The sequence below is a fragment of the Boleophthalmus pectinirostris genome, unplaced genomic scaffold (genome assembly GCF_026225935.1).
Source record: "Boleophthalmus pectinirostris isolate CB_2022bp ecotype Guang Dong unplaced genomic scaffold, ASM2622593v1 HiC_scaffold_4, whole genome shotgun sequence".
NCBI lineage: Eukaryota > Metazoa > Chordata > Actinopteri > Gobiiformes > Gobiidae > Boleophthalmus > Boleophthalmus pectinirostris.
Window position 1 is genome coordinate 40,015,570 of NW_026571353.1, and position 15,261 is coordinate 40,030,830.

General features: G+C 41.7%; 1 protein-coding gene across 2 annotated transcripts in view; it reads left to right on the forward strand.

Annotated features, from left to right (window-relative positions):
* The window catches only part of antxr2a (ANTXR cell adhesion molecule 2a), a 238,778-nt gene that overhangs the window by 138,050 nt on the left and 85,467 nt on the right, over nt 1-15,261 (forward strand). For both annotated transcript variants that reach the window (XM_055161292.1, XM_055161293.1), the window contains 3 exons: nt 914-1,003; nt 8,437-8,604; nt 9,825-9,905. In XM_055161292.1, coding sequence (XP_055017267.1) covers nt 914-1,003; nt 8,437-8,604; nt 9,825-9,905 — 339 coding nt within the window. The remainder of the gene's footprint in view (nt 1-913; nt 1,004-8,436; nt 8,605-9,824; nt 9,906-15,261) is intronic.

Genomic DNA, 15,261 nt, shown 5'->3' on the forward strand with positions numbered 1-15,261 from the left:
TTTAATTGAAAATGGATTTAGTGTTTAGTTCCATTTTAAAGTTAAGGTAGAAATGTGTAACTTTTAACACAGGAGATGTATAGAGATGGTGATTACATTGCCTAAAATATTCCACAGTATGGCATTAAACTACCAAATAAATGTAAAGAAACCATGGCTCAGTGGAAAAAAAACTTTACTTAAGTGCGTTTTTTTTATTCACACCGCAGCCCGATGTGCAGAGTGCAATATTTACAGTGGAAGTTTATATAATGTAAAGTTTATATAATGTAAAGATCATATAAATTACAGTTCATATCATGTAAATTTTATATAATGTAAAGTTAGTATAATGTAATGTTTGTCTAATGTAAAGTTAGATGAAAGTAAAGTTTGTATAATATGAATGTTTGTCTAATGTAAAGTTTGCATAATGTAAAGTTCGTATAATGTAAAGTTCGTATAATGTAAAGTTCGTATAATGTAAAGTTCGTATGATGTAAAGTTCGTATAATGTAAAGTTCGTATAATGTAAAGTTCGTATAATGTAAAGTTCATATAATGTAAAGTTCATATGATGTAAAGTTCATATAATGTAAAGTTCGTATAATGTAAAGTTTATATAATGTAAAGTTCGTATAATGTAAAGTTCATATGATGTAAAGTTCATATGATGTAAAGTTCGTATAATGTAAAGTTCGTATAATGTAAAGTTTGTATAATGTAGAGTTTGTATAATGTAATGTTCATATAAATTACAGTTCGCATAATGCAAAGCTGGTATAATGTAAAGTTGGTATTATGTAAAGTTTGTATAATGTAATGTTCATATAAATTACAGTTCGCATAATGTAAAGTTGGTATTATGTAAAGTTTGTATACTGTATAGCTTGTATACTGTGAATTTTTCTATAATGTCTGTATTCATTCACAGGAGCCTGAACCTGCAGCAAAAAAGAAATGGCCGACCGTGGACGCGTCGTATTACGGAGGAAGAGGAGCAGGAGGCATCAAGCGCATGGAGGTCAGTCTCACGTCTACAGTTTACTTTTTTTTGTTTTGTTTTGTGCATAAAAGTGGAATATCTGAAGTGAATTTTACACTAATATACACTAATCTGTGGTACATATCACAACAATCCATCTGTCTGGACTCCTGCTGTTGTGATTGGGCCCCGGACACCAGCGCTTTGGAGTCTGGACCAATCACAGTGCAGCATTGTGGTAAAGGTGAAGGTCGGAACAAACCAAAACAAAGATGGCGACATGGATGGACGTACTTCAGTGTTTTTATTAAAAATACATTATTTTGTTTGTGAAACTCGTGCAGCAGGTTGGTGCTTTTTGCATTTGCAAGCAGGTAGTAGTCGTAGTAGTAGTGGTAGTAAAAACTGTAGTAATCGCAAAAGCAGTAGTAGCAGTAGATGTAGTAATAGTAGCAGTAGCAGTAGTTGTAGTAGCTGTAGTAGTAGTAGTAGTAGTAGTAGTAGTAGTAGTAGTAGTAGTAGTAGTAGTAGTAGTAGTGTAGTAGTAGTAGTTGTAGTAGTAGTAGTAGTAGTAGTAGTAGTAGTAGTAGCAGTAGTAGTAGTAGTAGTAGTAGTAGTAGTAGTAGTAGTAGTAACAGTAGTAGTAGTAGTAGTCGTAGCAGTAGTAGTAGTACCAGTAGTAGTAGTAGTCAGTAGTAGCAGTAGCAGTAGTAGTAGCAGTAGTAGTAGTAGCAGTAGCAGTAGTAGTAGTAGTAGTAGTAGTAGTAGTAGTAGTAGTAGTAGTAGTAGTGGTAGTAGTAGTAGTAGTAGTAGTAGTAGTAGTCAGTAGTAGTAGTAGTATCGTAGTAGTAGTAGTAGTAGTAGTAGTAGTAGTAGTAGTAGTAGTAGTAGTAGTAGTAGTAGTAGTAGTAGTAGTAGCAGTAGTAGTAGTAGTAGTAGTAGTAGTAGTAGTAGTAGTAGTAGTAGTAGTAGTAGTAGTAGTAGTAGTCGTAGTAGCGTAGTAGTAGCGTAGTAGTAGTCGTAGTAGTAGTAGTAGTTAGTAGTAGTAGTAGTAGTAGTAGTAGTAGTAGTAGTAGTAGTAGTAGTAGTAGTAGTAGTAGTAGTAGTAGTAGTAGTAGTAGTAGTAGTAGTAGTAGTAGTAGTAGTAGTAGTAGTAGTAGTAGTAGTAGTAGTAGTAGTAGTAGTAGTAGTAGTAGTAGTAGTAGTAGTAGTAGTAGTAGTAGTTCGTAGTAGTAGTAGTCGTAGTAACAGTAGTAGCAGTAGTAGTACAGTAGCAGTAGTAGCGTAGTAGTAGTAGTAGTAGCAGTAGTAGTAGTAGTGGTAGTAGTAGTAGTAGTAGTAGTAGTAGTAGTAGTAGTAGTAGTAGTAGTAGTAGTAGTAGTAGTAGTAGTAGTAGTAGTAGTAGTAGTAGTAGTAGTAGTAGCAGTAGTAGTAGTAGTAGTAGTAGCAGTAGTAGTAGTAGCGGTAGTAGTAGTAGTAGTAGTAGTAGTAGTAGTAGTAGTAGTAGTAGTAGTAGTAGTAGTAGTAGTAGTAGTAGTAGTAGTAGTAGTAGTAGTAGTAGTAGTCGTAGTAGTAGTAGTAGTAGTAGTAGTAGTAGTAGTAGTAGTAGTAGTAGTAGTAGTAGTAGTAGTAGCAGTAGTAGTAGTAGTAGTAGTAGTAGTAGTAGTAGTAGTAGTAGTAGTAGTAGTAGTAGTAGTAGTAGTAGTAGTAGTAGTAGTAGTAGTAGTAGTAGTAGAGTAGTAGTAGTAGTAGTAGTAGTAGTAGTAGTAGTAGTAGTAGTAGTAGTAGTAGTAGTAGTAGTAGTAGTAGTAGTAGTAGTAGTAGTAGTAGTAGTAGTAGTAGTAGTAGTAGTAGTAGTAGTAGTAGTAGTAGTAGTAGTAGTAGTAGTAGTAGTAGTAGTAGTAGTAGTAGTAGTAGTAAGCTGAGGTCCTAAGGAAAAGTGAAAAAAGTGACAGGACATAACTCAAATTTTAGGTTTATTTTTTAAAGTTTCAAACCAATCAGCTTCAAGTATTCGTCTTTTTTCTTCGTATGAATGTTTTATTATCATTGTTGTAATAATAATAATCATTTTAATTGAAGACTTTTCCTTAAGTGTGAAAAGTTTTCGTTGTGTCGACACCGAAAGATCCAAACTTTGCTCAAAAACGTCGCAAACAAAACAAAGGCGAATATCCGAGCCGGCCCTTCGTCTCTCCGCGCTCGCTTCCTTCTCCTCGTCTTCCTCGTGCCGTTAAAAGTGCTGAGGCCGATGTTTGATTTGAACTTTTGATTGGGTTGCGCGCCGCCGCCTCCTGTCTGTGACGAGCGGGACATGACAGCTCCTGCCAGGTCCGCTCTTCTTCCTCTCATCACTCCATCTCCTCTGACCGACCCCCACCTGCATCCTCCTCCTCCTCCTCCTCCACCTTCTCCTCGTTTCATCTCCTCGCCCGCTCTGAAGTTCACGGGGCCGCCCACGGTCCTCCGGGGAGGCTCCCGCTCTTCGCCGCGGGCCCCGGGGTGTTCGCGCGGAGGTTCGTCCGTCCGTCCGTCCGTCAGCGCGGGGCTCATTGGCGATGGCGGCGCTCGGGTCCAGGTTGAAACGACTTCGCGCGCCGGGGGGGGGGGGGATCAACCTGTTTCCGTCGCGTGAATATTTTAAAGGAACGTTTGTGATCTTTGAAGGAGAGTTTCCGACGAGACAAGAAGCAGGTGGAGAGGGGGGAGGGGCCTCTGACATCACCGGGGATCTGTAATAAAAACTCGATAAGGCGTTTCCACCTCTGTCTCTAGTGGTCGCTCACGGTACTGCAGCTCCGGGAGTTTGGACCCCGACAGAATTCTCCCACAGAGAATTCCCGCAATGCGTTTTGGGAATTCAAACTGTATACTCAACTAATTACACTAAGAATTTCATCAATTAAATTAATTTTAATTGACAAACCGGATGTATGTGTGTGTGTGTCGTGACCAAACAGGTGTGTACATGTGTCTCTGCATCAGAAGGAGCGAGACACAAACAGTGGGTCAGTCTGTAACGAACCGAAGCACAAATGTGGATTTAACCAGGATTTGGACAAGAAATTCCACACTTTCCGTTGCGTTGGGACAAGTGTGAGTCCATGTGCACAGTGGATAAAGCAGCACATATGTTTCTGTGTCCAGTGGGAAAAAGTTTTTCCAGGTGAGAGTCGCTCAATGTGGATGACGAGGCCCCGCCCCCCTCCCCCCGTACGCTGTCCTGGTTTTGACAAACACAAATCTGGTCACACTGACCTGTATTCACCTGAGTCATGTCTTTTAATCCAACACAAGTTGAACCACATCAGCGACACAAGAGCTGGAGTTTTATCTTCACTTAGTTTATGTAAATTAGTGATGTGGTTTTAAGTTTTGTTTCTGTGAGATTTGAACAAAACTGAATTAAACACATTATAATGTCAAACAGCTGATGTGGATCTAGAGTCGTTATGTTTATATGTCGTAAAGTTGAATTTATTTATGCAGATTAGTGCAGATAGTAATAATAATGATGATCATTTTAATATAAAAACAATGATTAATCGATAATCGATCGTTAATTCTTCCGACCATCGATTAAGAAAATTTCATCGAATGCCCGTCCCTAATACATATATGCACATATATACACATACACGGTCAGAAATAAAAATACAATGGTTTCACAGGGTCACGGATCTAAACGTGGCAACAAACATTCTTCCAAGTTTTCCAGTAATTGTCAAATTTGTCACAGTCAAGTCTCATATTAAATGTCAGTTTTTCCGTTACATAAATGGTGTGAACAACATTTATCCAGTCCTCAATGCATGGAACTTTATCACTAAGCCGTCTTTTTGTAATACACTTTTTCCCAGCAGCCAGTAATATGTCATAAATATATTTTTTCTTACATTCTATAAGACGGGCAGGCTTTATCCCAAGGCACAATGTCTCAAATTTGTGTGGTAAAGTAACAGAGAGAACTTTTTCAATACTTCGCAAATTTTCTACGACTGAAAAATACCTGCTTCTCATCGTCTTGATTCACAAATCGAATGACAATCCTGCTGAGGAAAACCCGCTGTTGGCTTCAGTTTGGTTTCCCTTTTTTTTTCTTGTGTGTTTATTGTCTGAAATGTGACACAACGGGGCTGAATAACGGCACCGCTCACTGTCATGTTGCCGATACCTCTGATATGAAACAGCAGCGAGTTCCCAGCAGCATGTGGTCGGCGCTGCGGGGACTTCCCGTGATCCTCCGGGGCTGTCGCGCGTTTAACCCCGTCCCTGCAGCGCGCCCCGGCCCGCTCCCGGAGCCTCTTTCATCCCATTGTCCCCGGCGGCTCCCCCCCTCGACAGGCCCGAGCTCCTGGAGGCCCCCCCCCCCCCCCGCGCTCGTGTCAGGACCGAACCTTCGGCTCTGAAGACGTCACGCTGAGAAACGCTCCCGTCGCTTCACACGCGCGCGCGACAAACGATCTTTTATTCATCAGGAACAGGTTTGAAAAGCGGCGAGGATGTCACGCTTTAACCTACAGCGGCAATGTGGCGCTAATTAGTCGCTCGGATACACAAAGGTACATGTGTTTGCGGGGAGGGAGGCAGCAGATGTAAAGGATTGAGTGAAAAGACGAGCACACGTGGGACTGGATGGTAAACGAGTGGAGAGGAGGAAGGGAGGGAGGACGATTTAATATGGAAGGTTAAACAAACAACATTACGACACGTGTTTGGTGCAGGCTGCGGCGGATCTGGAAGCCGCATCGTGTAACTTTTGTGTCGGAGGGTCCGTCGAGCGCTTTTCTCCATGAAGATGTTATTTATTTGTCTGGAATGTTCCAAAGTATGGCATTAAACCTTTCCATCTTCATGGAGACCAAACTAGACCAAGTCAGAGTCCTGCACGGGTCCAGTTTTGGAGACTCGCACCCGCCCGGACCCGTTAACATTCTGTCCGTTACTCGCCCGCGTCCGAGATAAATCACACACAGATTAAAATCATTTTAACTGAAGCGTCCGTCACAATATGAATTAAAAAGTTACGACGTCAAGAATTACAATCACGGAATGAAATGAAACGGTTTCGCTTTCTTCAGGACGAACACGAATTCACAGACGCGACTCGACTGTCAGAACTTCATAGACTTTATTTACTGAGCAGAAGAAACACGCCACGGACTGACTGAACCAGGACTAAACTAAACCAGGACTGACTAAACCAGGACTAAACCAGGACTGAACCAGGACTAAACCAGGACTGAACCAGGACTGAAACCAGGACTGAACCAGGACTGAACCAGGACTGAACCAGGACTAAACCAGGACTAAACCAGGACTAAACCAGGACTGAAACCAGGACTGAACCAGGACTAAACCAGGACTGAAACCAGGACTGAACCAGGACTAAACCAGGACTGAAACCAGGACTGAACCAGAACTAAACCAGGACTGAACCAAGACTAAACCAGGACTAAACCAGGACTGAAACCAGGACTGAACCAGGACTAAACCAGGACTGAACCAGGACTGAACCAGGACTGAACCAGGACTGAATCAGGAGGACTTAAACAGGACGAAACTCGGACTAAAACAGGACTAAATTAGGAGGACTAAATCAGGACTGAATAAGGAGTGAACTAGGACTAAACCAGGACTAAACCAGGACTAATCCAGGACTGAACCAGGACTAAACCAGGACTAAAACAAGACTAAACCAGGACTAAACCAGGACTGAACCAGGACTAAATGAGGAAGACTAAATCAGGACTGAAATAGGACTAAAACAAGACTAAACCAGGACTAAACCAGGACTGAATCTGGACCAAGTTACAGGTCAGATCTGTGGAGAGGCGATCCCGCTCTCAGTCAGATTTTGAGCTTTAAAACCACCTGTAATTGAATAAATGTTGTGGAGCTGTTTAATGTCACACTGTGGAGTTGTTTCACTGAGACTCAAAACACTTAACTACTTCCTTCTATTTGAGCTTTATTTTGTAGGGTTCAGGTCCCTTGTTTTGGACTTTTTTTTCGGTTGTTACTAAGGATGTAACAATAACCAAAATATCGTAATATCATATCAATAAAGGCTCACAATACTATCATGGACCATTGCAATATATCGAATTACAAGGTTTTTTGTTGCTTAAATTCATTGTTATGGAGCAGCAACAGATAAAACACCCCCCCCCCCCCCCACCAGCTCCTACGTAGAAAACACCTCCTCCCTCCTCCTCCTTACACCAGAAACAGGTTTGTTTACAGCCGGTGCTGCACATGACTTGTAAACAACTAACTACAGTGTTGGTTAGGCAAGACGGAGAAGTGAGGAGCAGGGGGAGGGGGTGCGCGGATTTTCGTTCGAGAGAAGTGAGGAGCAGGGAGAGGAGAGAGAGAGAGAGAGGGAGCGGGTGCGGGCGCGGAGATTCGTGCCCGGAGAAGTGAGGAGGAGGGGAAGAGTGGATCGGGCAGCGGGGACAGGAGCAGGAAAGGGGAGCAGAGAAGGTTGCGCGGAGATTCAGTGCGAATGAACTAGCTACCAACACGCAGCAGCAAGCGGACTCTTTCTTTGCCTTGAAAATGACGTTTTCAGACATAGGATATCACTTTCGTGTCCTGAAAAAAACGTTTGTGTCCAGCTCTTGGAAATAAAGTACGTTTTCATAATAAGCAGAAGTTTCCTGTCCAGGAGTAATTTGTGGACCAGTGGTTCAGTCTTTAGACCCTTCGTCTGCTTCAGTCGCGCCATCGCTGGAATGAATCTTCAAGAATCACCTTAGTTTGGCTTCGCTGCTTTTCCCCTTGTCTTCTTCTTTCAGCGACCTCAAAAACGGACTTTCTTTTGCGTCTAACTGCTCCTGGATTCTTGTCGCCATCGCAACAAACTTTGTGCGAACTGCGAGGAAGATATAGGTCAAAAAAAGCCGCTAAGAACTGTTGCGTTGGTGGAGTAAACAGCGTCTGTGCGTCTTGCGTCTGTGGACTGTGTGACAGTCGTACGTAAACCACGTACCGGCGGCGCAGGCAAGTCAGTTACACTAGAAACGTAGGGAGTTTGATTGACAGCCTGTCAGCTCACAGATAACGAGGCAGTGTCGTTATCTATTGGCAAATGTTTAGCCCCACCACGTCCAGAGTTGATGAATTTTTATTCTCTTTTTTTTGGTCATCATAATTACAAGGCGACTGCATCTATAATCTATCACTGACAATTTGAAACAAAAAAAACAAACAAAAAAATCCTCCATACAACCTTTAAGCACTTAATCTTAAATCTTAATTTGTTGGATTATGATGAGATAAAAGTTGCATAGTCATAGTTTTGTCAGCCTCCACAAAATATTGAAATAAATATCGTACCGTAATATCGTAAAATTTCATATTGAGAGATTTTGATATCGTTACATCCCTGCTTGTTGCTCTCTGAAAGTTTTGGTAACCCTTTTTATGAACAGTACAAGGTCTTTAATGTGGTCCTGTTTTTGTCATAGGTGCGTTGGGGAGAGAAGGGCTCGACGGAGGAGGGGGCTCGTCTGGAAAAGGCTAAAAACGCCAAGATCTCCATCCCTGAGGACGCGGAAGAACCCATGATCCAGAAACCCAAACCCAGACATGCTCCAGCCCACCAGCCCCAGAACAAGTGGTACACGCCCATCAAGGTCAGAAAAAACACTATAAACACTATAAACACTATAAACACTATAAACACTATAAACACAGCCCCAGAACAAGTGGTACACGCCCATCAAGGTCAGAAAAAAACACTATAAACACTAAAAACACTATAAACACTATAAACACCAGCCCCAGAACAAGTGGTACACGCCCATCAAGGTCAGAAAAAACACTATAAACACTATAAACACTATAAACACCAGCCCAGAACAAGTGGTACACGCCCATCAAGGTCAGACAAAACACTCAGGCCCTATAAACACTATAAACATTGTAAACATCATAAATACTACACACTACCAACACTGAACACTATAAACACAACAAAAAACACAAAAAAACACTATAAATACTATAAACATCATAAACTCTATAAACACAACAATCACTATAAACACTATAAACACTGTAAACATCATAAATACCATACACTACAAACAATATGAACACTATAAACACAATAAACATTATAAACACTACAAACATTATAAACATCATAAATATAACACAATAAACACTAGTAACATAAACACAACAAAAACACTATAAACATTATGAACATTATTAATGTAAACACAATAAACACTACAAACACTATGAACATAATAAACATTATTAATATAAACACTTTAAATACCATACACTATAAACACTATAAACAAAACAAAAAACACTATTAACACTGCAAACACCACAAACATTATAAACGTTAGCAACACTATAAACATTATAAACACTACAGAAACACTATAAACATTATAAACACTACAGAAACACTATAAACATTATAAACACTACAGAAACACTATAAACATTGCAAACACCACAAACACAATAAACACTAAACACTACAAACACTATAAACATAAACACTATAAACATTATAAACACAATGAACACTAAACACTATACACTATAAACACTACCGACACTACAAACACCACAAACACTGTAGAAATGAGTGTTTTTCAGATAATCATACTCATCAACTACATATCAAGTCATGTTAGAATGTTTTTACCTCCTCAAAAATATACCTGGAGTTGTGTTTTGTCTCTTTCTTCTAAATTACATAATTAATCTGGATCATAACTTGTATTTTTACTTGAGTTTAGTTAAATTATTTTTATTATTATTATCATTTATTTTATTTTGTACTTTTTATCTGTTAAAAACGAAAACCTAACTTTGTGTTTGTTGTCAGGGTCGTATGGACGCTCTGTGGGCTCTGCTGAGGAGGCAGTACGACAGGGTGTCCCTGATGAGGCCGACAGGAGCAGACCAGGTAAGAACATGTCTTTTTTTTTTCCTCGTCGCCTGCTTTGATCGAACAGAGCTCAGAGAATATGCAGAGTTTAACATTCAGCTTTTACATGATCTAAAATGCTGCTGAATTTACAGACAAAAGGATCGAGTAACTTGTACTTTGAGCAGTAGTACTTGTTGTTGCAGCTGTGTCACTGTACTTTTACTTTCACATTTTCTACCACTGAAAATACCTGCCTCTCATGGTCCTGTGCAGTATCTTGATTGTTTTGGTCACTGAGTCTGTCCTCTTTAGTCTAACAGAGAGAGAGAATGAGACAAAAGTGTCTCTCCTGCTGTGTTAACTCTGGAAAGTCTTTAAGTATTTCTTCTAGAAGGTTTTCTGCCACATTTGCTGCCACATGTGTGTAAAAAACCTGTAGCGTCTCAAATGTCGACAGCTCCTGGCTCTTGAGTAATCTTCAGTTTACAGTACCCAGAGAACTCTTGGCGTTGTGACTTGTGACGAGGGACACACCGATACAGCACTGGTATCGAATATCTGCACCGATACTAAACAAAATGGTGGATCGGGTATCTGTTCCATTTGTTTATTTATTTGTTTATTTCTATGGATCCCATTTGTTGCCATCAGCTGGTCTTCCTGGGTCCATTGACATATTAAATTCATCAGTACATATATTAATTAAACAGATATCTCATTGCAAAAAATCACATTACCTTTAAAATAATCACATTTGAGTTCAAGTTCATGGTTCCAGTCAACATTTACAGTCCATTTCGTCTTCATGTTCCAGGATATCAGTTCAGCCAGTTTCTGTTTGGGCTTTTAGTTGGATCTATAAAACTATTTACAGGCTGATTTTGACCTCATAATGTTTGAACCTCAGACATATTTAAAGGATGAATAACAGTTACACAGTCTCTTGTGTAATAAGTGAACTGTGTTTTAAGGAAGTAAGTGTCATTTTGTGTCATTACACTGGTATCAGTTAATATCAAAGAGTATTGATTTTGGTATCGGGACTGTAAAAGCTGGATGGTGCATTCTTACTTGTGACCTGCATATAGTGTTGCACTTAGAATAGGAACTTGTGACTATTTGTGACAAGGGATGCACCGGTACGACACTGGTATCGAATATCGGCACCGATCATTTTAAAAAATTGCTTGATCGGGTATTGTTTCCATGATATCGGTTCAGCCAGTATCTTGTTTGGGCATTTAATTAGATTTTAAGACTATTTACAGGTTGATTTTGGCCTCATAATTTTTAAACTTTAACCATATTTGAAGAATAAATAAAAGTTACACATTTAGGTCTCTTGTGTAATAAATGAACTGTGTTCAGTGCCATTTTCTGCCATTTTCTACACTGGAATCATTAATATCAGAGAGTATCGATATCAGGTATTGGTTCTATGATATCGGTTCAGCCAGTATTTTATTTGGGCTTTAATTGGACCTATATGAGTATTTAGAGGCTGATTTTGACCTCATAATGTTGAACTTCAGACATATTTAAAGGATAAATAAAAGTTACACAATTGGATCTTTTGTGTAATAAGTGAACTGTGTTTTAAGGAAATAAGTGCCATTTTCTAACTGCAATTGGCTGGATCGGGTATCGGTTCAGCCAGTATCTTGTTTGGGCATTTAATTCGATTTTAAGGCTATTTAGAGGCTGTTTTTGACCTCATAATGTTGGAATTTCAGCTGTATATGGAGGATAAATAACAGTTACATAATTGGATCTCTTGTGTAATAAGTGAACTGCTTTTTGCGGAAATAAGTGCCATTTTCTGCCATTTTCTACACTTGGAATTGTTAATATCAGAGAGTATTGATATCGATATCGACATCAGGTATTGGTTCCATGATATCGGTTCAGCTGGTATCTCCTTTAGGCTTTTATAAGAGTATTTAGAGGCTGATTTTGGTCTCATAATGTTTGAACTTTAGCTGTTTTTGAAGAATAAATAAGTTATATAATTGGATCTCTTGTGTAATAAATGAACTGTGTTTTGAGGAAGTAAGTGTCATTTTCTGTTCTTACTCTGGTATTGGTTAATATGAGGTTCAGTATTGGAACTGAAAAAGCTCCTTTTCATCTTGTGACCTGCGTGTTCTGTGGCATTACACTTTGAGTAAAACATTTCACAGGCCAAACTTGTGTTCTGAGATTACTGAACAAAATAAACTTGTGAGAGGAAGCGGCTCTGCGTGCACATCTGCAGAAACTACGAACAAATATAGTCACGCTTCCTCCTCCCGCTCACCAGAACAGGAAGTGCACAGACCAGCGCCAAACCGTGTCGGTTCAGCTGTCAGGCCACAAACTCACCACAGCTTTTCTAATAGTGTCAGAACAGCTGCTCAAGTCGTGTTTATATCTGTATCAAATGACTTCTGTTTTGCTTTTCTTTAATGTGAACATTTTCTGGTAGTTCAAATTTGGCTTATTTAATTTTATACTTTTTTTTTAACAAGTTCTACTCGTGTGTAAGAAAACAACTAAGGTGTTTCCCGGAGTGTTGTTGTCAAGACCAAACTATTCGAGACCAAGACCAGGCAGAGACCACAGGCCCCTGAGACCAGGACAAGACCGAGACCTCTGAGGGTCGAGTCCAAGACAAGACCGAGACCTCTGAGGCTTGAGTCCGAGACAAGACCGAGACCTCTGAGGCTTGAGTCCGAGACAAGACCGAGACCTCTGAGGGTCGAGACCGAGACAAGACCGAGACCTCTGAGGGTCGAGACCGAGACAAGACCGAGACCTCTGAGGGTCGAGACCGAGACAAGACCGAGACCTCTGAGGGTCGAGACCGAGACAAGACCGAGACCTCTGAGGGTCGAGACCGAGACAAGACCGAGACCTCTGAGGGTCGAGACTGAGACAAGACCGAGACCTCTGAGGCTTGAGTCTGAGACAAGACCAAGACCTCTGAGGGTCGAGACTGAGACAAGACCGAGACCTCTGAGGTCGAGTCCGAGACAAGACCGAGACCTCTGAGGGTCGAGTCCGAGACAAGACCGAGACCTCTGAGGGTCGAGTCCGAGACAAGACCGAGACCTCTGAGGGTCGAGTCCGAGACAAGACCGAGACCTCTGAGTGTCGAGACTGAGACAAGACCAAGACCTCTGAGTGTCGAGACTGAGACAAGACCAAGACTTTTAAAGGCTGAGACCAAGACAAGACTGACCACAGCCCGTCAAGACCAAATCAAGACCATCTTTGTAACTTCCAACATTTATTTTATTTGTATTTTAGTTATTTTGACACATGTATAATAAACCAGCACACAGGCTGCAGTGAGGAGCCCTGCACAGTCCCGATAGCAGCGGCTGTAATGAAATATAATTACACTCCACGAGCGTCAAACTAGGGATGGACATGATCAGTCGACTAATCGATCATTGATCATTAAGAATTTTGTCGATCACGTTCATTTTTAATGGACAAACTGAATGTATGTGTCTGTGTATCATGAGGAGACGAGTCTGAGTCTGACACAAACACTGGAGTCAGTTCGTTTGAGGATCATCAGTCACATCAGTGTCCAATCACAGGTTTCATCATGGTGCATGTAAACACAGTCTCTGTTACTGCATAAAGAGCTGCACTAAACCTGCACACGTCTGATCTCAAAACATCATCAGTCACAGAGAGAACACATTCATATTCACCTGAGTCGTCGTGTTCTTTAGTCCGACAGAAGCTGAACCACATCAGCGACACAAGGAAAGAGCTGTTTTTATCAGAGGCAGGTCAGGTCAGAGTCCTACACCAGGTCGGGTCAGAGTCCTACACCGGGTCAGGGTCAGAGTCCCGCACCGGGTCGGGTCAGAGTCCCGCACCGGGTCGGGTCAGAGTCCCGCACCGGTCGGGTCAGAGTCCCACCGGGTCGGGTCAGAGTCCCGCACCGGGTCGGGTCAGAGTCCCGCACCGGGTCGGGTCAGAGTCCCGCACCGGGTCGGGTCAGAGTCCCGCACCGGGTCGGGTCAGAGTCCCGCACCAGGTCAGGTACCCGCGGACTTAAGAGAGAGAGAACCCCAAGCACATGGAGCAGGTTTTCGCAAAGCACTATCGGGCATTGGCCGCACTTAACTCCGTGCGGCGCAGAGTTCTGCGACGGTCCTTTCGCCTGCGGTCCCCCGACAGTCTACGCGTGTGCACCTTAGTCCTGGGTTAGTCCTGGGTTAGTCCTGGGTTAGTCCTGGGTTAGTCTTGGGTTAGTCCTGGGTTAGTCTTGGGTTAGTCCTGGGTTAGTCCTGGGTTAGTCCTGGGTTAGTCCTGGGTTAGTCCTGGGTTAGTCCTGGGTTAGTCCTGGGTTATCACGGGCAGTAACGGGTGGAATGTTTACGGGCCTGAGCAGGTGCGTGTCTGTAAAAATGGACCCGTGCAGGACTCACAGGTCATGTTGGCCACATGTGGTGATCGCGGTGGCCCAACATTCACCGCAGTGGGCCTCTTAGTGCCGCAGTGATTCATTTTTGTGGTTATTGCGACAGCCCTAAGAGTAATAATAATTATGATTTTAAGATAAAATCCTTAATGATTAATCGAAAATGTATCGTTAATTCTCCCGACGATTGATTAAGAAAATTGAATGCCCATCCCCATGTCACACCTCAAGTCTGTGACAAGACCGAGTCCAAATACACTCGAGTCCAAATACACTCGAGTCCAAATACACTCGAGTCCGTGGCGGCGAGACCAAGACCGTAAAAAAAGACCAGGACCAGTCTCGAGTACTACCACACTAGTTTCCAGAGCAAGACCTCTTTTAGGCATGATCTATTTTTTTTGTTTTGTTTTGTTTTTTTGGTTTGAATAAATCTTGAATAAAACATTTTGTGAGATGTTCCACACCTTCACTTCCCTTTTGCAGTCGGGTTAAACACAGAGCTCCGAAAAACCACGCAGATCTCCAGATGTTACTGAACGTTTCCAGTTTTCAGCCCACAGACTCATTGCCTGACAGACCAAACTGTGGGCGAAGAGACACACACACACATACATATACACACACACACACACACACACACACACATATACACACACACACACACACACACACACACACATTAGCGGTCTGTGGTCGTGTTTCTGATCTTATAGAGTTTCCAAAAAAAACCCAAACACTTCCCCTTCGCTGCTACCGGAACAATTTAATCACCAAACTTCTGCGGTGAATCGTTCTTCATTTCTACTGAAGAGACGAGAGGTCAGAGCTTTATTTAAGTCACTGATGTCACCGCTCTGTCCGGAAAGTTCCACAGTGTGACTTTAAACGGTTCTATTTTTACTTTTATTCGGTCACAGGTGCAGGTTTTACAGCTCAAAAATAACAGAGAAAAACAAGACGTTGTGA